We start from the raw sequence: 24,304 nt of genomic DNA, 5'->3' as shown, positions 1-24,304 counted from the left end.
AAGCATAAATCTGACTTTTCTGCTGCTTGTTATCTAAGGAGGTTAACCTTGCAGCTCAGGTTGTTTGTTTGTTTGTTTGTCTGTCAGCAGGATTACGGAAAACCTACTGTGTAAAGGAAAAACTCAAACTTTAGAGCGGATACACTAATTTTTTTTCTTTTCCATTAACATTGTGAGATGGGTCAATTATAACAACAGTGTCTGTGGAAAAATGAGCTGAATTTGCTGCACAAACCCGTCAAACTAAAAGTGAACAGTGTGCCACGACTAAAAATTTAATAAAAACCTCAAACAGTCACTGAAGAGATAAATGCAGCAGTAAGAAAAAAATAATGCCTAAAATATCCAAGTCAGTATAACCAAAATAAATCTATTTAAATATATGCAGACTTATAGTAGTAGCTGTTGCAGTTGCACAGTTGCATATAATAAAAGACTGGACTACTGGCGTTGGTGGACGTGTGAGCTCTCTGACTGCTCTTCAGCACATGGGAGAAGTTAGCCTTTGTGGCTTTCTGGCAGACCCAAACTATGTTTTTTTCCACTGAAGTTACCACTAGAAGACTAACTTCTTCCAGCAGTGTGTCCTTCTAGTTTAGAGTTTGTTTTCAAGTGGGGATTGGGCTCACTGTTGCCCCTTGTGGCTGTTTGGGAAAAAGCACCCACTGCACCTGCGGTTCCCACCAACCATCAAATGGCAGGGGGTGTTTTCAGTCCTCTGGCCTCAGTAATGAGCTCATTGCCACAATGAAGCAAGAAAGACATCACACAAAAAAGGGCACAGGCCACTTTAAAATGAGATTAATGCTTTTATCAGTGTTGTATTTTTCAGTTTTACGACAGAAAAGACTTCAAGGATGAAGACTAACTGGATGGTTTTGCAAAAGAGCAGCAAAGAGCCGCTTCCCTGAGCTTTTCTGTGGGACTTTCCAGGACCATGTCCCATGCAGTCCTAAATGTTGCTGAGTTATTGTTCAAATAAGACTGCTGTCAGTCAGTGTGACTGTCTCTAGACAGAAAACTACCGGTGATCCAATTAAATAATGCAAAAACAGGGAGCGCCATCACAAAACCAAAAAATATAAAACAGAAGTTTTTACCTTTTGGTTTCAGATTGTATCTCAAAGGAGAACACAGAGCAGACGTGTATTCTGTAGCAGCAATTTCAGCTGGACTTTAATTGACAGAATCAAAAACACCAGAACTGAAATGAACAAAGTTTTCATACAGTAACAGTGATATTAAAAACAGCATTCCTAAAAGGATTTTAAATCCTATCTGACCCAAACCTGACCAGGATGCTCCTACCAGCGCCGGAGAGATAACTTTGGTTTGCACATCAGCCTCTGCGGTCGGTGCTTCCCAAAATTCCCCAGCTGCATTTACAAGTTTATTAGCCTTGAGGATTCTTTCCTTCCAGCTTCCCTGTCGTTTATGGCTTTGTGGTGAGTTTACAGGAGATTTAACACAAACTGATGTGTGGATGCTGAGTCAGCGGGCTGCAAAGACGAGCTTCTTGTGACGAGTGATTTCTCTCCAAGCAAAACATGCAATCTCACAACTTACAGACAGTTTAACCCCCCTTTTTTCCTAAATATTTGGTCAGTCTGATATCCTGCCTCTCAACGGTGTGTCAGTTCATTCACTTATTCATTCATTCATTCTGGTTTAATTCTACTCTGATGGGATGTTGATCTGGACGGCCTGATAACCTTTTACTCTCTGGAACGTGTTGATAACCTCTGACATTTTAAACCTGCTGACTTATATTCTTCTCTATCTGTGTGTGTGTGTGTGTGTGTGTGTGTGTAGGTCTGTATTGTGGATCGGACGTGTCTGGAAGACTGAGGTGGCGTCTGAGGGGACAAACATATTAACACGTGAAGCACACGGTAAAGCACACACTAACATAAATAACCTGAGAGCTATGGAGACCCTGGGAGCGGAGAGCAGCAGCACACACACAAACACACACACACACACACACACACACACAGGCACACACACATACACACACACATACACAAAAACAAGATATTTTGAACTCTGTATAAAAAAAGGATGCAACAGATTTGTGTGAATAAATCAAAGAGAATATCCAACGAGTAGTTTGATGTTGTAAGAGAATAAAAGAGTAGATGAGGCCTGTTTTCAGCCCGAGGGCCTCATTCATTAAAAACATGCTGGGCGCAGATTTTGTGCTTATGACCAAAGCCAAACATGTAATTTATGGAAAAATGATCCTAATGCTAAAATCAGAAGGTTAAAATTAATTTCACCAAATTTCCTTTGAGATATCAAAACATAAATCTTAGCCTCTACAGTTATCCAAAATATGAATGCTATCTTTTTTTTCTTTTTTGCTGTTTTACCTGTTATTTAAACATTAATTCAAAGTGAAGTAAACAACATTTTAATGAATGAGGCCCCTGGGAACCAAAGTCTAACATCAGAAAAATGTTTCTGATCATTAATCCAAGAACTGTACATGTTTTGTTTTTATAAATTAGACTTTGGGAGCCCAAGTGGCTGATTTATGTCACAGGTTTATCACCTTGTGACCCATCTGTGTTGCAGAAATGTTCACAAGAAAATCTTTAATCTTAAATAAATCCTGCGTAAATAAACCGAAACGGCTCCGTTCGCTCTTTGTGGACAGATTTTAAAATTAAATGTAAGAAAACTTCAGGGGTGTGGTCAAGAATTAAAGGCTTCGGATGAATTTCTATTAATTTCTGAGACGTTATTAAAAATTTCTGCTTTCCGTGTTTTTTGTAAACCTGATTGTTTTGAATTTTATCACCCTGGTCGGCCATCTACTCTTCTCTTGTCTTAAATCATCACGCGTCCACCTTCCTAGAATCAGCACACTACTGTAGCTGTTAATCAGTGTTGATTCATCCACGGTGAGTTCGGATGAACATGGTTTCAGTGCTTTTTGATATCAAAGTAAAACCAGCTTAAGTTCCACATTTTTTCATGGCCAGACCTCGAGACAGATCGGACAAAGTGGAGAACACGGTTAACAAAAAGGTTTCTCTAATGTCTGTAAAACATTTTGGCATAATTTCATTCTCTTTCGATTTTTCCGAGGAGTAATAAGACATAGTGTAGGATGTCTTGGACTTAGAGACAGACAGATAGATACAGTAGATAGGACAGACAGACGAGAAATACATACAGATACAGCTCATCTCATAGAAAAAACAAACATGGAACAGAATGAGCTACGTTTTATCGCACTACCAGCAACCAGAAACAGCCTTTTGAGTTCACGTGATACGTGTCCCGTCTCTCTCTCGCGTTAACGCTGCCCGGGGTCAGCAGCACGAAACTCTCTCTGCAGTTCTCTGAAACAGCCACCAGGGGGCGTCGGAGGAGCGTCAGTGACTCTGCGTGTTCTCACAGAGACAGAAGAAGAGAGAGAGAAAGAGAAAGACGTCTCCTGCTCCAAATCCGTCCTGTCCGTCCTATGAGTGAGCCTGGGTCAATCCTTCTGTCCTGTGTGTCACTTTCCATCCAAACACAACCGCTTTGTTGACAGTGTTGGAGGCGGAGAGAAGGAGGGGGGCGTTCACTACCAGTCTATGGCCCCGCCTCCGATCCGGAGTTCATTTGCTTCAATCCCGACCAATTTGTCACCCGGGTCACTTTTTCTTACCGGACTTTTCAGAGCGCTTCGCGTCCGACTTCCCGCCTCGATCTGACCTCTCCGACCGCTCGCCTCTATCCCGCTCTTTCTCCTTCTCTCTCTCTTTCTCCTTTTCTTTATCTGCCCGTTCGATCCGATCGGCCCGGTCCGAGCGCTCGCCGCCTCGCTCTGACCTGTTGTCCGCCTTGCTGCCATCGCGGCGCGTGCCCTCGTCGGTGGATGAGGTAGTTGGTTGGGGCTGACCCCATTTGGCAATCTCCTCGTGCTCCGTAATACTGGTGGTGATGTTGGTCACCCACGCTTTGAGGTCATCCTGCAAGAGGAGAGGGGTCACAGATGTCAGCTGATTGGTCATTTACCATTTATGTTTCTGCATTCACATAACTTATGTGATCGATAAAATAAAGACACAGCTGTCTGAGATGAAATTAGAAACAAAGGAATGTCTCACCTCATCTTTTGCATGAAACAAAAACTCGCTGCCGTCCTTCGTCCTGCAATAAGAGGAGAGGAACTGAACTTACAAACAAGGAAGTGCAAACTTTAGAAAGTGGATAACTTTAGAGGAAATGTGTTGGATCAAATACAAGTCTTTACAAGTCTAATGGGATACCCCAGCAATTTAGTATGTCAGTCCCATCAAGTTCATCATCAAGTGATAGCTACTTGTGTAGTCAAAGATCAGCTCAGTTAAGACTAACAGCTGTTGGTCAACAGTACAAAAAAAAAAAAAAAGGTCCTCACTTGAGCGTGAAGACGTTCTTCTTCTTCTTGTAGCCGTTGGTGACGTCGCAGTGGCAGTGGGACAGGTTGAGCAGCGGCTCATTGTTGTAGGGCGTGGTGGTGTTCTTGGCGTCCTTGTAGAAACCCATCTCCCCTTTGTTCAGCACGCAGTACAGGTTGACCCATGACCTGCTGTGGTGTGGGAAGGTGGGAGGTGTGAGGGAAGGGAGAGTGGGGGAGGGGAGGGAGAGTGGAGGAGGAGGGGGGAGTGGAGGAGGGGGAGGAGTATGGGGAAGGCGGTGGTTGGGGGGAGACGGGAGGAGTCAGGAAGAGCTGCAGAGTCGCTCTCGCTAAGCTAACACCTCACTCACCTGACCAGAGCAGACAGGTAGGTAGGCGGGATGGACCGGCGCCAAGAAAGGAGGAGGAAACACACTGCTGAACGAACACAGACGGACGGACGCACAGACAGACGGACGGACGGACGGAGGAGGTGGGGGATGGAGGGATGGGGAGTGAGGCTACGTACAGTGTGGGTGTCTCTGTGTGTGGGGCTCATATATGACTTACCTTGGAGGAGACGAGAGGAGCAGCCAGTAGCATCGAGGGAGAGAGAGGAGAAAAGAAAGGAGAGTTTGGTTAAATGGCATTTTGGCAACAACACAGGTTAAAGTCACAGTCATGCTTCTGTTCCCTCTGTGAGTGTGTTTACATGCACACAGCATTCCTATTAATAGCTTACACCCATGTGAAGGTATTATTCAGAGCAAGCTGTCTGTGTGCAGCTTAATATCCTGTTTTTAAATACCTCTGTGAACAAACAACTCAATTTAGACTGGAGAAGACCAACGGTGCATGTGATAAGGGGTCTACATTGCTAATATTAGCGCTACCATCTGTTATGATTAAAGCTGCAGGTCGGGACTTTCACATATAAATAAATGTCTATAATTATGATTCATTAACTATTAAGCCTATTATAAATTTGGTGCTGTGGCTTTATTTCTGCACCGGTGCCCCGGTAGTGATGCATCTTACAGGCAGAGACATACTGAATGTCATAAGCACGTTGACAATGTGTGTGTAATTATTCTCACTGCCAGAAGGGGGAGACAAAAGTTCTGCAGTGCAGGGTTAAATTTTTAAAGAAGATAAAAGATAGACAGAACTGATCTTGAGGGGATATTAGGTCTTGGCCACAGGAAGAGGGTGTAAAGGAAAAATCAGTAATAACAAGATCCTGCTTTTGGCCAGTGTTGTTTTTGACACTTAGACTCACACATCAATGTCAGAAATGTTCTAATCATATACATAAAGACACATAATTTTAATAAAGACAGAAACAAGAGTTGTTTTTGACTTTGGCAACACTAGTTTCATGGTACAGCCCTATGAAACCATTTCACTGACCTTAATAGAGCTTCTGTGACCAAAGACAGGCTGGATCAAATATCTCATACTTTTTTGTTGTTTAGATGATTTTTTGGGCTTTTATTGCCTTTTTTTGGATGCAGGTACAAGAAAGCCTTTTTGCATGGGGCACACACTCTCCCAGGTGAGTTTGTTTGTGTTACCGTGTGACTTTGGGGTTTTAAAGGGTTAGCTCCGATTCACCAAAGCCACACAATAAAACAAACAAACTGGCCGATCGAGGCAGCGGTAGTCCAGCGACTCCTGTGTTCTGCAAGGTAAAACTACTGCAGGAAGAGTCCAGTGGCTTTGGAGAGAGCGATATAACAGCTTATATAGTTGCATACACTTAGGTTGATATGCATTTTTTTACGTGGCTAAAATAAGTCATTCTGCTGACCCTGTCCACAGCAGTACATTGCTTAGCTTCCTACACTGGTACTCGCCCTGCATCTCCAACTGGGGGCGTGTCACCCGCCATCTACTGTAGCTAATCCACTGACTATGGATAATTACCTCATAAAATCAAACTTCAAAAAATCCAAACTATCCCTTTAATGTGAAACTGTTGACTGACAGATCTTTATATCATGGTATGCAGCTGGTTTTTCGTTGCCAAAGGTAACATAAAGAGTATGCACCATTCACATGCACCGTATCCTATTATAAGGAGCACTTGGTTATCTTAAATAATACCAGAATATTAATGTGCACATAAACGTACTCAGTGCCTCGTCAGGTAGCTACGTTACAGAGACAGGTTGAATCTCAATCCTTCCTCACTGATTAACTGTATCGTCTCTTCTTCAGTCTTGATTGGGGGAAAAGTTCTGAGGAACCGCCCCACAGATCTTCTCCTCCAATCAAAGCTGAAGAAGAATTAAAAAGAGAGGATACAATATACCAAACGAGGAGCTGTTTGGAGATCCACACTTGTCCAGATTAAAGCCATTCAGGATTATGCTTTACCTTGCCATGTACATAACAGCGCATGTACATACGAGACATTCATCCGTGAGTGGGGCTCATCCATAGCTGGAGGGGGATGAGCTTTTAGCTGTGCGTGGTCAGCCCAGCCACTAGGGGGCAGTGCAGAGAGAGACTTTTGCCGTTGGTGTTTCTCTGGAGGAAGCAGGGCAGTCATCTGTGGAGGCTGGGTAGTGTGTGCATGTGTGTGTGTGTGTGTGTGTGTGTGTTCAGGCTAAGCAACTGGAGACAAGGCAGAGTTTGCCATTAAAAAGCTCCATCAACCTCCATTTCCAGGTCATTCATCAGCCAGCCAGCCGGTCAGCCTGCTAGCCAGCCAACCATTTGTGTTGTGCTTTACTCTGTGGGCTTGTGTTAGATCAGGAGGCATCGTAAGCATCATGCATGAAGTTCCCACATGCAGTAAGATTTCTTGTAACCGTTGTCTTCAAATTCTGAGTCTGACGATCAGAGATGACATAAATCAAATATTCAGACGCTCCAACCTGACATGAGAATAACGTAGTGTCTCCCTGTGCCACTGTCACTGAGATACTCTGATGATTATGATAATAATAATGAACTGCGATGGAATGAATGGATAATTGTTCAATACAAATTAGCACTGTGATTTCTGTTTTCAAACTGCTCTAACAATGTTTTGGAAGCCCAGCGACAAGCAACACAACAAATAGTGATATATTGCTTCTTCACTGAGAAACTTTTCCACTGTAAACCGGTCTTAAAAATTTGACTTGAATACATCAGACCAGCACATACAGGTACTTCGCAAAAACATCATGGCCACGTTAATTTGAGGTGTGTTTGGATTACTATTTTGACATGTTTGTATGCATTCATTTTTTGTTTTTTTGTTCTATAGACATGTCCAGTAATTATTTTGCTACCTTGCCTGAGTGTTTGCAATACCTTAATAAATTCAGGTTGATCTGTCTGCTGTCATGCTCCTTCAGTCCTCCCTGATTAAAGTGGCTAAATGACCCAACATAGTGGCCAGATATTACTTATATTGACCTGCCAGGTATTGCAAGGCTAGGTATTGTGCTGTTGGGCATAATTTAAATGAAATGAAAAAAAGAAATTTACTGTACACTGCCACCAAAATTACTGTTTTCTGAAGGCTCATATGTTCTTACTGCTCTCCTGTTGGGATCCATTTCCTTTCCGAGAAGGATGAGGAACCAGAGATTTGTATTTATTTATTTTACAAACTGTTACACAACAACTTTCAGCATTTTCCAAAGTGGGTGCGGCCTTGGCCACTAATGACATGATGCCAGTCAGACGTATATTTCTGTACAGTAAAATGTGCCACAAATTTATCAGTTTTTAAATATGTTAGGAGCAGATAGAGACCGACCCAATACCTCTTCTTTTCGCTTTGCAAAACTTTGTACTTTTTCCTTTGTGTTATCTAGTAAAGAAGTAAAAATGAAAATGTCACTGCATCCCTTGAATCTCTGTAAAACATAATGTATGCATTCTTCTTCTACAGTCTGTCTGCTGAGGAAATCCAAAGCTGAGCTAAGAGTTGCTTCTGTCACGCTGACCCTCACTCTGGGGCAACCAATGAGGCATCTTGTGTCATCTGCACTGGTGACAGTCATGCATCTGTTCAACATGTCGGACGCAGTGTCAGCGCTGTGTGTGAGCTTGTTAGCTTAGCATGCTACAGTCATGCAGCTATCATAATTGTTGAATCAGTAAATAGATGAGGGCAGTGATGTCATGAGAAACTAGTTTTTAGCAATTAGTTTTACCCGAATGCAACTTCAGCCCATTTATGTGAAAAATAACTGAGTTGACAACACATGAAATGCTCTTTTGTGGTAAACCTCAACCATGTTCTACTCCGAGAGGGTTAACCTTCCTGGAGTATCCAGTTAAACTCTAAGCGGAACTATACCAGTGCTATTTGACCACACACGCTCTGACAGTCTGATACTCATGACATCAATGTCCATCCCTCCTTCTCTCCGACTTCTATCATCTGCTTGTCCAGATGTTACACTCATCATTATGACCCTGAACACCCACCTATTGGTGCTCTTTTTCAGCGTCTCGATGTCCAGCTTGCGGAAAAGGAAGCCCTCGTGGTGTGCGGTGTGTGTTGGCGGCTGGGGCACTGCTGGGCTGCTCTGGGCCGGAGCGGACCTGGACCGCCGCGTCGTCGCCGTGTCTCCTGGCTCTTTGGGTCGTGGTCGGCGCCGTGGTTTCGGTCTGTCCCGAGCTCGAGGCCGGTCGGGACGGGAAGACTTCTCTGGTAACCCGTTCGGCAGGCGGGGCACCTCTCCACGGGCCTGAGGGTGGAGAGAGGCGATGGAGTCAGTTAGAATTTGGCTCAGGGTTTAAAAGTAATAATCTCTGGATCTGGCTCTTTGTATTGTGTGTTTTACATTTCAATTATACACCCAAAAAACTCAACACTACATTACATTTAGAATATTTTCAACACTTAACCTTGCCGCCAGACAGCCTTTACAGAGGGGAAAACACAATTATACAGCATAGACCAAGTATCGTTCTCTCTTGCTCAACCAAACTCCATTGGTCAAATCAGTAATTTTACCTCCCAGACCACGAGAGTTGCTAGCATGCTGCCGATGCCTCAAGCGGTTAGTTTTTGTTATTGTGTGGCTTTGGTGTTTTAAAAGGATAGTTCAGATTCACCAAAGCCACACAGGAACAAGGACAATCTAAAAGATTGAGGCAGCTGTAGACCAGCAATACCTGTGTTCTGCAAGGTAAAATTACTGATTTCAATGGTTTCGTCTGGTTGTGCAGGAGAGATATTTGGCTTATATAATGGCAGTTTCCTGACTGAAAAGGCTGTCTGATGGCAAAATAAAGCAGTGAAAGTATTCTAAATATAGTGTACACTTAAACTAATATTACTTTTTTTAGATGGGCCCTTTTTTAATTGTCTAAAATATGTTTTACTGCTGACTCTGTCTACAGCAGTATATTGCTTAACTTCTATGTTGGTACTCTGCTTCTCCAAACTGGAAGTGTTGACTACCATCTACCATAGGTAATACACTGACTATTGATAAGTACCTCATACAACCACACTTCAAAAATCTGAACTATCCCTTTAAGTTGCAAGGAGATGTTGGTTGTTGTTTATTTCCTGAGAAAAAATGAAAACTAGAGAAATCATCACAAAGATGTCATGTTGTAATTTAGAGACAAAGAACTGGCATGGACAGGAAGGAAGGAACTGGGTGGACAGGAAGTTTGTTTTGTTTTTCGTTTTTCATTTCATCATACACTCACATACACACAAATATATATATGCATGAGTATTTGGAGGAAATGAACAACAAATAAATCTCCAGACCTGTGCAGCTTCTCTTTCTTGCAGCTGCTCTACAATTTCTGCCAGGGTGGATCTCTTTTCTCTGCCAAAGAAAAAAGCAAATTAGAGAATAACATTAGAGTTCACATTAAGAGTTTTGGACAATCATGTTTTCTTCCTGCTCAACATTAAGTGTTCATCATAAATAAATTCTAAACTCCAAAGTACTAAAAACCATCTGTTTAACTAAGCATCCATGTTTATGCAGTTTAACAGCTCCTGTCCACATATTAAATTAGATAATCACTGTAAGTGCTTCCTTATACATTAATCAGACAAGACAACCTAAAAGAAGCCTCACCCTCCTCCTGAGCGTCTGTCTGAGTGCTCCTTCCCGGTGTCATGCTCACTGGACTCTTGTCTCTCCAGCCGGTGTCGGTCCCTCTCTCTCCGCCGGCCCTCGTGGCCCCCGTGGCCCTCCTGCTCGCTGGACGTTTGCCTCTCCAGCGTCCGTCTCTCCCGCCTCTCAGCCTGTTCCCTCCACACCTCCTGCGGCAGCTCGTCCCTGCGCGCCTGGATCAGCTGCTCGCTGGACAGCTGCCTCTCTATCCTGTGGTCCCGGTGGTAGGTGTGCGTCTGGACCTGCGGCTCAGCTTGACCCAAAGGGTCGGTCCTGGACCCCCGCGGCCCTCTAGTGGGCTCGCTGTGCAGGCGCTCTCGGCCCGGCTCCTGGAGCACCACCTCGGCCATCACAGCCACCTCCGCTCTCTCCGTCCCGATCTCCCCCATCATCATCTCCCTCTCCCTCCCCCTCTCCCTCGCTTTCTCCAGCCGGCTCGCCACGAGCAGCGGCGTCACCGCATCATCTAAGTGTTTGATTTTAGGTTGCCGTAGATATGGGGACGATTTCACCTCTAGTGCCCTCGCCGCCTGTACTGGCTGGAGGTGACTCATTGCCTTTGTTGCTTGCTCTTTTGCTGCGCTGGCGCTCTCTCGCACCTGGTTGGCTGAGACTAACATGGCCGCTGTGGCAACTGAGGCGATCGAGGAAGGTGAGGGCCCGCTTAGTCCTGCAGCCACACCCACTACGCTGCCGTGCCGCGCCTCCAGGGTGTGGCGGTAGCTGGAGCCGTTCATCACAGGGGTGTAGTTAGCGACTGTCGAGCCCAGCCGACGAGCCACAGATGATGGAGAGGGTGTGGGCGTGGCGGGTGAGGGCGATGGGGGAGAGCTGGCTTCGTTCTGCTCATAGATGGTCTGCCTTGTGACGGGGGAGATTGGGAGGCGGGGGAGCATGGATGGACTGGGTGAGGCATCTTGGGGATCCAGGAAGACTTTACGACCCAGCAGAGGGGTCGGCGGTAGTTTACTCTGCTCTGCTTTCAACTTTTCAACCTGCAGAGAGAAAACAAAACAATAAAATAAAACTTTTAGACTAATATGTCGCTTCAGGCTTTGACCTGAGTGAATAATAAAGAACATTTTATGGAAACATGTTTTCCTTATTGGATATCCTCAGTCTTTAGCCAATGATTATGATATTTCTGATCTTACAACTCATCCTTTTCATCAGCCAGGTTGTATTTATACAATAAAGATGATGTTGATGATGATGTTACCGTGGTGAGTCGCCGCAATGAGCTGAATCGCTCTTCCCAGGTGGCGGCAGCTTTACGGAAGGCTTCGTGTCGACGAATCAGCTGCTCCACCTCGTCCACACTCCCGCCCAGCTCCTTGCTGTTGATGAATGGCTCCTGAGCGGTCAGCCACGCCTCCGCCACTATCGCCTCCTGAGCAAACTGGTGAACCTCCAACACTGAGAGGAAAAACCAAAATATTCCAAAAATAATAAGAAACTTCTATCACTTCTTTTATTTTACATTCTCCCCTTGAACATTATATGAGTACTTATATTTATATGTGTATGTCTCTGTGTGTCTGTTCTGTCTCTGTCTACTTTGACAACAAATTTCAGGCCTGTGTGTGGGTACCTGTGTGTACTCACATTGCTGTAGGAATTCCCAGTGCTTGTCCCACTTCTCAGACAGCTCATGTTGCTTAGCAACCACCTTGTCCAGCTTCTCCTTGATCTGAGCATCAAAATCAGAAACATCAGAATCACAGCATCACGGGGAACAGAGTCGAAATTTGTGTTAAAATAACAGCAATCAAGCACTGACAGTGTAGAGAATAACAGGCGTCATTCTTTTATGTATTTAGTTTGGATGCAGTTTTTAGTCTTAGTCTAGTTTCTAATTAAGATTTTAGTTACAACTTGTAGTTAATATTGTAGTTCTAGTTACTGTGCTTTATGTTTTTTGTGATTAATGTGTGACTTGGTTGCTGTAGCTGTGCAATTTCCTGTCTGTCTGCCTGCCTTTCTGTCGGTGTCTCTGATGCTGTTAGTGTGCTGAAAGTTTCTTTCCACAACTGTTTGACCGACAGCAACGCTCAAATTTTAACATATACTGTACATGTATAATGCATGGAATTATATCAATATGCAAAATGTTTAGTATTTCTTCACCTGTTGATCATTGAATTTCCGATTTAAAGACTTTTCTGTGAATTTAAAATAGTTTTTAGTGAGATCCATGAATTCAAAAGAGCTCGTTTTATCCCTGATTAGTTTTCATCAGGAAATGCAAGAACTCACAAGAACAGTCACTGAACAAGTTGTAGTGTAAAAATAATGATATTTAATTTAATTTAATACTATTGCTGCTGCATTGATCCAGTTTCTCTTGTAGACTATTAAAGTTTAACTTGACTCACCTCCTCAGCTGCTGGGTTTCTAGCAGCCAGCAGGGTTTTGCCCATCTCGATGCACTCCAGGGTGCTCCGGCTGCGAGCCTCCACTTCACTCTTCAGACTCTGGTGATAATTCATCAGCACCTCAACTGAGGACACGTCCCTGCAGGAAACACGGTTTTTAACACTACTGGTTACCACACTTCACCATACTAAACCACACAACACCAAAATGGAACATTTACATTTTACAGCATTTTGAAGAAAATAATGGAGCGGTTGATCATGAGAAAAATATCACAGCATCAATTATCTGTTCTCTTGTTTACCAAGTTTTATTCAAGATGGCTGGATATCTATCTATTTATAGGAAAGAGTATTCTTGTAAATAAAAAAAAAAACTGGCATGAGTAACAGCTAACATTTGGTAAATATCGTTGTTGATGCTGTGAGCTGTTTTAAAGAGTCCTGCTGTTGGCTAATTACTACCTTTGGAGTGAGAATTTCTTCTCCCCTCCCAGAATATCAAAGACTGCTCGAAGCCCAGCTATTTCTGACAATTTACTGGTAATTTTACTGTATAATAACTGCGAATAAAGGTCATTTTTAACCCAATTTTGATCCTGCGTCAGATACAAACTGAAGGTCAACACCACACAACAAGATGTGAAAGGTAAAATCCTGTTTAGTGTAAAACGTACAGTAAGCTGTAACTAAAACTGCACTCTCTCTCTGGTCATTGTAGTTTTTGTATTATCTTATGAAAGCTGTAAACTAGGGCTGAAAGACTTTGAAAAAATATCTAATAGGAATTATTTTGACCGATATTGCAATATGACTTGCAATATTAGTGGGAGTGATAATTTTTTTGTTGAAAAACACGGAATAATGAATAAATTTATTATGAGATGTAATTTTTGAGGGGTCTGTACCAAACAAATATATTTTCTTATGTTTGTAGAATATGGATGTGCAGGCTAGGACATTTCTGCAGCACAAATATATTACATTTAAAATGCTATTTTGACAAATATTCCACCTCATATCACTCGTGTGATTTTAAAATTGCTGCAGGCTATATTTCACGTTTAATAAAATTTTGATGAATTGTTCAGCTCTTTTTTATACCACACCACGTTGATTTAAGACTGAGGTTGGCACAGATTCTGTGTTCAGATACCTGGGCTTCTCTCCTGTCCCTATCTGACAGATGATGGAGTCCATCCACATGATCTGATCTCGGACCATGCTGAAGAACCTCAGCTTGTCCGTCTCGGTGGTAATCTGTACTCGACACTCCTCGCAGTGCGTCAGCAGCTCTTTCCAGGACTGCATCACTTCGTGTTCGCGGCACGCGATGGCTTCGGCTTTTTCACCGGCGTACACCGTCCTCAGCTGTGCCGCACTCTCCTGCAGCTGACGCACCTGGCAGAGTGGGCAGGGCAGATTTTAGGAAAACGAAAGCTGAACAAGGAGGAAACAGAAGCTAAAAAATGGAAAGAGGAAGAGTTTGTTTTCCAAATGACGCACAAAACACAGCTGCTCTGACAGCTGTGTTTAGTCAGAGCCAAACGGTACGGACTCTGTCACTGGAGTTGACACAGAGCAGCTGTGATTTTGCATCGTTCTTCAGTAAAATGTACCACTGTTTCTGTTCCCCAGGTGCATGACTGAGACTGGATAAAGCAAAATTAAATGCAGAGTAAGAAAGTATTTTTGCCATGAAGATTCAGACTCAGACTTCATTAATTCTCTTTAAAATTCATTTATTTTACATTTTTAAAACAAGTATTAATTGCTGTGGGGGCAAAGTTATAAGGGGGCTTCAGACACGTGTATTAAATACTCTGCAGGATTTTTTTTCGTTTGTGAATTATTTTTTTTTGCTTTGGTGGCAAAGATTTTAGCCTGCTATGACAAAATGTTACCAGCGCAAACAATGTAACTGTAAAATAGGGTGGAATATTTATATTTTGGAATGTATGAAGAGATGTGGAGACAATAATAATGACTATTATTGCTATTTAACTGATTCAAAAACACTTCCACCACATATCTGTGTGTGTGTGTGTAGCCAAACAAAACATCTGCTGGGTAATTTCATATGAAAAATGGCTAAATTAGCATTAGAAACGGAGTGATCACCACTGAGGTATTTGTGATTCTTTCCTGCGTGATTCTTGAAGTCATTTATATGCTCTCTGTTCGTGTGCATGTGATTTTACTTGCGTGACCAGCAGCTGTATGTCCTGTTCAAAGCTGTGCAGGAGTCTCTGCAGGGTGCTGGTGTTGGCAGTGCTGCCCTGTCGAGCACGAACTTCCGGCAGCCTTCGATGTTTGTCTTCAATCTGGGCCAAAACCTGAAAAAAACAAGAGCATAAAGCAGTACAGAAGTGTTCAATGTGTGAACACACATGTAAGCGGAAAAGTATGAAACGTCTGTATTTTATATAATGTCCGTGTGGTTTGTAACAGAAACCTGAGAAATCTTTTTTATGCACACACACAATTTCTCCTGATTTTTAAGTTTAACTGCCAGAGTAAGTATACTCTCTGTGGGTTAAGAAATGCACAAAAATCTTAAAAATGAACTCCAGAATACATTTTTGTTGCCATTTAGTAGCTGTAGTGCGATGTTTTTCCTCTACAGCAACAGTTTCTTGTCATATTACATAGTAATCTTTGTCGACTCACCAGGATAAAATATGATAGCTTTTGCATCTCTTTTAGCTAGATGACGTATACTGCCTAAATGGAAGGAAAAAAATCCCTCTAACCTTTAAACTACGGCTTAAAGACCTTATATGTGATCATTTGATATTAGAGGAAATTCCATATTCTAGAAGAGGGTGTGCTCAGAAATGTTATTATATATTGCAACCATTTTTATCCAACTAATGCCACTGATATTGTAGTTTTGTAATACTAACTCCATTCTACATGTAGCTGTTTACTTATTTATTTATTAACTTTTTTTTTAATTTATTTTGTGTATATTTTGCTTACAACTCATTATAATTATTTTTTGTATTTTTATTACTGTATTTAAAAGTATTTATTATTATTATTATTATTATTATTATTATTATTATTATTTATTTTTATTTTTAATTTCTTTTTAGTGTCTCACCTATGAGTTTTTTTCACATTGTAAATAAATTCATTATTTACAGGTACATGCAATTTGATTTCTTAATGGTACAATAACATTTTAACAGGGTCTCTGTAGGAGCAGAAACATTGGGGGATGTATTATGTTCATCTGACTGTATCTGTGATTTATAGCATTTTAAATACCAATAAAAAATACCTTGAGTAAGTAACAACCAGAAAATAATGAGCTTCATGTACTGTGTTGTGTCTTATATATGTTGTGTTGCATTGAATTTTCCCTCAGAGATCAATAAAGTGGTTTCATTGCACCATGTAATATTGAACTACACGGCATAAAACACTATATCATATCTATGTCTTGTGTCCCAGCTGTGTTCCTCAGGTCTCTCACCTCTCTGCAGTCAGAGAAGAACTTGTGAAGCTGGTGTGAGGCGGCGAGCATCTGCGCCCGGGTCTCCATGAGCTCCAGCAGGTCGGCCCAGGCCTCGTTCACGCCGTCCTTCCATTCAGCGATGGTGGCGGCCTCCGAGTGGCCGTAGTCGATGAGCTCGTCCACCATTTGGTTGACGGCTGTCACTCGCTCTTGGCCTACGCTGCCCGTCTCGGACGCAAACTCTGTAAATTTTTCCTGCAGGACCTGGACGTGTAGCAGGGCGAAGGTAAGGGAGGGAAATAGAAGAACAGAGACAATTTATCATTTTTTTCTTTTACGTTGTTAGTAAATAATCATTTTTTATTCTCCATATGCTTTCAAGTAAGTTACTTATAAAGTATACAAGCAGATTTATTACCTGCTGTAACAGCTGTAACTTGACATAGCAAACAATCAAACGAGACCAGTGTTGTTTTTTTAAGTTTTCTACATGTAACTTGTTTCTTCAATCTATTATTCATCCACAGACACCATCTGTCGACACACTTACAGTAACATGCTCAAAGTCTTGACCCAGTTCAGGCGAGCTGGCGACCACCTCCCTCTGAGCGATCCACTGCTCCAGCTCGTCCACCTCCCTGTTGAGCTGGTAGAGCCAGTACTGCTGCTCCAGACGGCTCTTTCTCTCCTCCACCAGGTCCTTCAGAGACACGTACAGACGGTCAATCTGCGACTGACGTTTGCTGATCTGCTCGCTGTGGAAAAAGAGGAGCAAGTATAAAACATCAGGAAGAAATGTACCATTTACCCTCAGTTATCTGTAGAAGGCACGCACATACAATGTACACTCAGTGGCCACTTCATACACTTTGGACCAGGGGCTCTCAAAGTTTTGATGACTGAGCACAGGGAATCATCACAAGAAGGCAGATCACTTTATCTGTCCCCTGAAGTATGACAAAGTGATGATCCATTTTTCCTGAAATCTTCTTTTCTCCTCAACCATACAGCATTCAAAGTCGCTAATTTTAACTTACAGCACGAGCATTAGTGACAGAACATCATCCCATGACACTCGTGAGACGACCACTAGTTGTCATGCAACCAGTAGCTTTTGAATTTGACCAGTTGAAACTGAAAGTATTGATGGAATTATTAAAATATAATGCATGAACTTGATCTTAGGGATGTTTCTGAAGACATGGCATGCGGGCCCCACGTTGAGAACCGCTGCTTTACACTTTTTTAAAGTTTTCTTCTAGAGTGAGCCTCAAAATTAGAAAAAAATAAATTAAATTACTCAAACAATTTGCAGGAAAATTAGCAAATCCTCACACTTGTGAAGCTACAGTTTTATGGCCAGTTGCGGTGTATTTGCTCAGTTGACCATTGGTAGATAGATCAAAAAGTTGATTTTGGACCCTGGTGCAGGTGTACAAAGCAGTCACTGGGTGTATATGCATTAACACATAATCAGTATAAAACTTTCTGTGGCTAAACTGCAAAATGGAAAGGAGGAAACAATTATGTATTTGTAGACAAATGCCATAATAAGGTTATTTGTGTAAAAACTGTTTCCCATCATTTTTAATTTTCCAAAGTTGAAATCAGCAGAAATGTATCAACTGACAAACTGCAAGAAAAAAGACAAGCAAAATCAATGCTTGTAGTCTTTTATCTATCTATTATCTTTGACAGGGTTAGTCAAAACACCAAATAACTCCTGACCAATGCTGTGTGCAAAAAACAAACATAAATTTTGATCCAAAATCTTCACTGTCACTGTTATATGATATTCCTCTTGTTCATCTTTCATTTGACAGAAGACAAACAAAAACTGCTTGGCTTGTTGTTGAGTCCCACTTTTGTCCTCAAAGATAACCAGAAAGAGTAATGTTAAAAAGAATGCTTGTTATTAGTTTTACTTTCTTAAAGACAAAAATAAATTTTTCTATGATTAACTTTTGCCAGTGACTTCTGAAATACATCACAGAAATGTATTTTGTGATGACAGAGTGTGTGTGTGTGTGTGTGTGTGTGTGTGTTTACGTGCTCACCAGTCTGGATGTCCCATCTCCAGCAGCTGTCGACACTGCTGTGACAGCAGGCCGATGGTCTCTGCGTAGTCCTCGATGGTCTGTTCCAGGACCAAGTGTTTCTTCAGCAGCTGCAGCGTGCTCGGCTCGTCCTGGTGGGAGGAGGAAATGACACACACAAGAAAAAGTTTAACTTTAAAAATAAAACACACAGCATGAATGCTCAGTCCTGCCTCTATGTGTAAATCTATAGTACATAAAGAGGAAGTGTCTCAGATTAGGACAGAGGAAATGATTCCCTGATCATACCAGATTACATGCAATAAAGATCAATTTATTGATTGCTATTTTAAAAAATGCCCATCAGCTTTAAGACAGTTGCACACACACCTTCCCTTTCTCCTCGTTCATCATGTGCAGCTCCTGCTCGCTCAGCCAGGCCTCCACCTCGGCCGTGTCAAAGTAGTACTGCTGGGCCTGGTACATGGCGTCCAGGACCAGCTGCCTCCTCTCGGTCTCGGCCCACAGCAGACCCCACAGCTGGGCCAGCTGGTCTTGGCCCGCCCTGACGCAGTCCGCCTCGGGGCTGCGGATGGATGCAATGATCCCCGCCCTCTCCAGGACGTCCTCGATTCGGCTCCTGTGGCCCTGCAGCTCCCTCTGAAGAGTCTGGAGGAGACGCAGAGGGCAAAACAGAAAAGTGCAGGTGGCTTTTTCTAAATGTTTTATGTTGTTTAAAAAAGAACGATAATAACATGTTGAATTACAAGAGGTAAATAAATACAATACATATAAGATAGGTGAGTAAAGGCTACATATAAATTAGGACTTAGTAAAGACACATCATATTTCTGTCCATCTTTCTTGTGACTTGACCTTGATGAGCTGAAATTAGGGTGATGACAGCACATCAACAGGGGGAGCCACACCTCAGTCATGTTTTAGGTTAAGACTCCAGTTAGAATCAGTGGCTATTCAGATTCTCTTACCTGATTCTTCTTCATGAGCTGCTGGACTGCCTGCAGAGTGGAGCCGTGCTCCTGAGACATGGCCATCGGGAGGCGCTCCTGGATCCACAACTACAACCACAACAAAATGACACACAGCAGTGAATATGTGTACCTCTGTGAGTTTGTGGGTGTGTTTATCTACACCTCACTGTGTACTGTAGGTGAATGTTTCTGTACATGTGTGCATCTTAAATTGAACAGATTAAATAAAGAACTATTAAGTCCCAAATAACATATTTTATCTATTTTGTTAACAACCTACATGAAAGTGAAGTGAAAATATTTTTTGAATTTGCAAATCTACAGAAATATCCTGCTGAATCTCATTAATAATTAAAGTTGTAGAGGTATCTAAAGCATTTTTTTAAAGAATTTGGGCTACAACAGGGTTTAAAAACAACTGTCTTAAAACATTTAACATTTTCTTTTTTTCATCTGCATTTGTAAAGTCTGCAAATAAAAATAATGAAAACATGACAACCCATTATGAAAATGTGACAAAAATAAATCCATTAAGTGTCAAGGATGCACCATGAATTAAGCCAGCTGAGTGTGAACTACTCATTTTGTGGAGTCAAAGTGGAGGAAGTTCTCTCCTTTTTGTGGACAAAATGCATGTCGCCTTTATGTAAATCACTAAATTTTAGAATTTAAGTTCCCATGAAACCTCTAGTTTATTGCTTACACATACTTCCGTAATGGTTGAGGGACTTGTTATTGATTGATGTTTACAGCTCTGTACAGCTTGTCAACTCTGTACATCACAGAGAGTTGAAACTGTGCAGCCAGATAACATCAGAATGAGGGAACATCGGAAAAAATTTCACTATAGACATGACCAAGCTGTACGTGCACTTCGACAAAAGAAACATGGTGGACCACAACAACTTGTCGGTGAGCGCTGCAAACATGAGCAGTTCTGATTGTGTCCCCAGTCCAATTGACATATTTCATAGCTTACAGACATAGACGCTGCTAAAACAAAAATGATCATGATCTTGTCAGAATTCTGAACACCTTAAGCTGATCAGTGGAATATCGATTCTGATGTTTTGCGTACACAACAAGCAGACATGTTGGTGATTTTGGTGCCAGTAAAATGTTTGAATCAACATTTGCAGCTTGATAACTTGTCTGGACAACTGGGGAAGACGCTACTTCTTCTGCCAAAAGCACACACAGCTTTTCGGCTGTAAACATGTGACATATGATCCAGTTTCACCAAAATCAGTGAATACAGTTATCAACTTGCGTTTTTGTACTAGTTATTATGTTTTTGTACAGTGAAGCTTGGCCCGAGAAACACTCTGCCAGCATCATAAGAAAGAAAGCGTATTATTGGATGCAGAGTTAGTCTACGCCTCTGAGTGCAGCATGAGTCACCAACATTTTTTCAGCGTTTTCCAGGAAACTCTAAAATACCACAAACAATATGCAAGATGACCTACAAAATTACTGTGTTATGTCATTATTGGGCCAGATCAGGGAATATAGGTGACATATGGTGCAACGCATACGTGATAAAACACTGCCACATCGATTTAGACTTCATGGGAACTGACATAAGTTGTTTTAAGTGTAAGGTACAGTTAAGTGTTGGGGTAAGGTAAAGTCTCCAGAGATTAGTCTCCAGGGAAAGAATACAAATCAATGAAATGTATCTTTAAGTGATGGCGAGTCACACTCACAATCTCATCCTCCAGATCTCGTCCGACTTGGTGAACTTCTTTGGACGCCAGCAGGATGCGCCGTCTCTCCTTCAGCGGCTCGATCAGACGCACCATCCTGGCCTCCACGGCGGCCTGACGCCCGGCAACCGTCTCTTTGATCTGCGTCTGCTGCGGGATGGTGGCCACCTGCGCCTGGAGCTGCCCCACCTCCTTATACCACTCCTCCATCTGGGTCTCCATGGACTGAGGGAGGGAGAGGGAAGCAGATGAGGAGGAGCAGAGCGAAAGTTATCAAAACGGACGAAGGAAAAGAGGATGCGTTGATTGGGAGAGAGGGATGGAGGAAGATGAGAGGAAGAGAGAATAAACTGGGTGGAGGTAGACAGGAAACGTTGTCATGGGAGACAAGATAAAGATGGACTGAGGAGGATGTGAGGAATGTGACAGAAAGTAAAAATGAGAAGTTTGTTGTTGCTTTGACGACATCAGACAATTCATGGTTTTATGTTACTTTAATCAGTCTGACATATTTAAGATAACTTATTTTAGGTTAGAAAACAAAATCGCTAAATATGCTTAGCCTTTCACTTTTTTAACTTACCATAAGAATATTCTAATTCAGTGTAGGTTAAGTATAAGTAGCTAAATTAAAGGAATAGCTTGTTTGTTTTGACGTGGGGTTGTATGAGGTACTTACTGTGTACTGTGTACTTACTGTGTAAGTACCTCATACAACCCCACTTCAAAACATCTGAACTATTCCTTTAAGTAGTAAGTTTTACTAAATGTACATATATTAAAAAAGAAATATGCAGAAACAGCACAAAAGTTCTGTCACAGTTTGTGGACTAAAAAGGCAAGATGACAAAGTCACATCAATAATTTACTCATAATTGGTTGCTTGTAATGCCTCAAATTAAACTAGCAGAAATACAAGTGGTAGAACGATCATGACAGGAATAATAATAGCAATTCTTGAAATCTCCATATAGATTAAGTTTTTAAAATGTTTTAATATACACTGAAATACCTCCCAAGTTCAGTTTATTGAAATGTCATCATTTAATTAAAGATGGACATGAAAGCAAATACGAGACTGAAAACAACCCAGAACAGCGAAAGAATGATGGACAGACATGAAGTGTAGTGAAGTTTACTGTACCCCTTGCCAGGATGGATGCTGGGTAGTGGAGTTTGGTTTGGATGATGTGGTAAAGCAGTGCTAATGGTGGCTTGCAAAAGGAAGCTGTGAGCAGAATGCTGTGGGAGAGGAGAGTGAGACATGTCTGGTGAAATGATGAAGTAATGAAAGGATGAATCTGCGCGTCAGCCCAGGTCACATCGCCCTGCTGTTCGCTGCGTAAAGAATCCAGACCCTCACTGCTGGGAGGGCGAGTGAAGAGATACATCCCAACATCACATTTACAACACTTTTACTGCCATGAAATTAATTGATTTACATATGAAATATTAAGGCATCAGTCAGGTTGAGGATATAAACAAGAAAAGTTGTTTTGACACCATTTTGTAGTTGTGTATGGCAACATAGTTCTAGTCTCTATTGTAAGTTTGCAATTAAAAACCAAACAATGAAGGGCAAATTCAAATGAGAAATGAATGAAACTGACAAGTTCTGCAGGAGTCAACTTGCCATTCGCATCACAGATGACAGAATTTTAATCCTGGTGGTTGGATGTTTTTCACTGCAGTGCTGGTGTTTGTTTCAATTATTTATCCATTTTTAATGCAGCTGCTGCTGATTGTTTCCATATGTCTGAAATGCTCTAAAGGCCACATGTGTTATGTAATATAAAAAGCAAAAAAACGGACAGGATTTTACTAACCACACCTGCTCTGCTACTCTCCTGAAAATACTCTGATCTAAGGAATAAAGGGCAGGTTTGGGCGGTAGAGCTCTTAGCTGATAAATACACGGCACAAAACCTCATATCCATCCATGCACACACTCACAATGATTGACAGAGCTCATCAGGAACAATCTGAGGTTCAGTGTCTTCAATCAGCACAAGCTTAAGTTGTGTCAATAACATTAAAAAAACTGATTTCTTATTTTTCCTGATTAAAACTTGTTGTTGTTGTGCAACTACAGACATGTAATGTCTCACTGCCCACAGTCATCCTGAACAGAAACGCACATGGACCACTCGCTCAGTGTTTAGTATGTAATTATTACAGTACATTTAAGATGATTCAATGCTAATGTTACATAAACTAAAGTTCACATATCCTTTAGAGAAATATATAAACACAGGACACAAAGAGATGAAATTGCATCCAATCAATTGGTAAACAGTTATTGAAGAACACCTGTTGATCTAGTTAGAAAACAGTAATTAAATTCTACAAGATTTTGGCATCTGTATTAAGAAATGTCTTAATAATTTCTAGTCATCATTATTTGTAAATTGATGTTGGGATGAAACTCACCGGGTCGACACGAATGCTGATCGCTTATAGTGTTTCAAAAATAAATAAATAAATAATCAAATGAAAACAAATAAAAAATTAATGTTGGTGTGAAAATAAAAGAGCTTGACTTTGCTGAAATGAGATGAAGAGCTGAACGGAAAGTGTTGCAAGCACACAGTGAGAAATGCTGCTGTTAGTCATTTCCAAACATGATGTTTTGTTCAAATATTAATGAGATGAGGCCATCCCTGCGTGGCGATGATAACGTAAACAGTGAGTCATTTTCAGAGTAAAGAAGCAGAGCTACAGAGTTGTACAATTTAGGTCAAACTGGTTGAAAAACTTGATAGGATAATTCCAATAAATATTCATTAAGTTCTTAGCCTAACATTGTAGTATTTGGCAAAACTGACTGAGAAAGTGACCAATAATCATATATATAAACTTTTTGCTATGGCTAAAATTTGAAAAGAAAACAGGCTGGGTAAGTGCTAGACCAATGCTGCTTCTTAGACTGATAAAAAGGCCTACAACCACAAAAATATTGGTATTATTGGTATTAACTGGTATCACAAAATGTGCTCTTGAATTTCTTTGCTGTATGTTTTAATATCAGTGTTTATTTTGGAAAAAAGTCCTTGTAATGACATCTGTATCCTTTAGCTGACTAACTTGTCAGATATAAACAGATCTTTTTGTTCTTTTGTTTTATTTTTTAAATGCTGAGTGCTTCTAAGCTGCTCGGCGACCTCTGATAATGAATCAAATGAAAAAACTAAAAACGTCATCATAATGTGGCCGAACTGCTCAACAATCTGCTTATGCAGCCTTTGAACAGATCAAAACTCAA

At 41.5% G+C, this 24,304-nt stretch overlaps 1 protein-coding gene across 1 annotated transcript in view; it reads right to left on the bottom strand.

Moving 5' to 3' along the window:
• Window positions 1–1,149: 1,149 nt before the first annotated feature.
• The window catches only part of sptbn4b (spectrin, beta, non-erythrocytic 4b), a 105,199-nt gene continuing 82,044 nt past the window's right edge, over window positions 1,150–24,304 (bottom strand). Inside the window, exons 27-43 of the mRNA XM_084717527.1 lie at window positions 21,043–21,267; window positions 19,334–19,423; window positions 18,735–19,013; window positions 18,366–18,496; window positions 16,859–17,063; window positions 16,327–16,572; window positions 15,047–15,181; window positions 14,002–14,246; window positions 12,846–12,984; window positions 12,076–12,160; window positions 11,690–11,886; window positions 10,432–11,465; window positions 10,113–10,173; window positions 8,810–9,072; window positions 4,397–4,567; window positions 4,104–4,146; window positions 1,150–3,965 (exon numbers count right to left, since the gene is read on the bottom strand). Coding sequence (XP_084573653.1) covers window positions 3,648–3,965; window positions 4,104–4,146; window positions 4,397–4,567; window positions 8,810–9,072; window positions 10,113–10,173; window positions 10,432–11,465; window positions 11,690–11,886; window positions 12,076–12,160; window positions 12,846–12,984; window positions 14,002–14,246; window positions 15,047–15,181; window positions 16,327–16,572; window positions 16,859–17,063; window positions 18,366–18,496; window positions 18,735–19,013; window positions 19,334–19,423; window positions 21,043–21,267 — 3,867 coding nt within the window. The 3' untranslated portion in view covers window positions 1,150–3,647. The remainder of the gene's footprint in view (window positions 3,966–4,103; window positions 4,147–4,396; window positions 4,568–8,809; window positions 9,073–10,112; window positions 10,174–10,431; window positions 11,466–11,689; window positions 11,887–12,075; window positions 12,161–12,845; window positions 12,985–14,001; window positions 14,247–15,046; window positions 15,182–16,326; window positions 16,573–16,858; window positions 17,064–18,365; window positions 18,497–18,734; window positions 19,014–19,333; window positions 19,424–21,042; window positions 21,268–24,304) is intronic.

Source organism: Lutjanus erythropterus, chromosome 4, assembly GCF_056507025.1.
Source record: "Lutjanus erythropterus isolate fLutEry1 chromosome 4, fLutEry1.hap2, whole genome shotgun sequence".
Classification (NCBI taxonomy): Eukaryota; Metazoa; Chordata; class Actinopteri; order Lutjaniformes; family Lutjanidae; genus Lutjanus; species Lutjanus erythropterus.
Note: the sequence above shows the minus strand (reverse complement) of the source record. Positions and strands in the feature narration are given on the sequence as shown.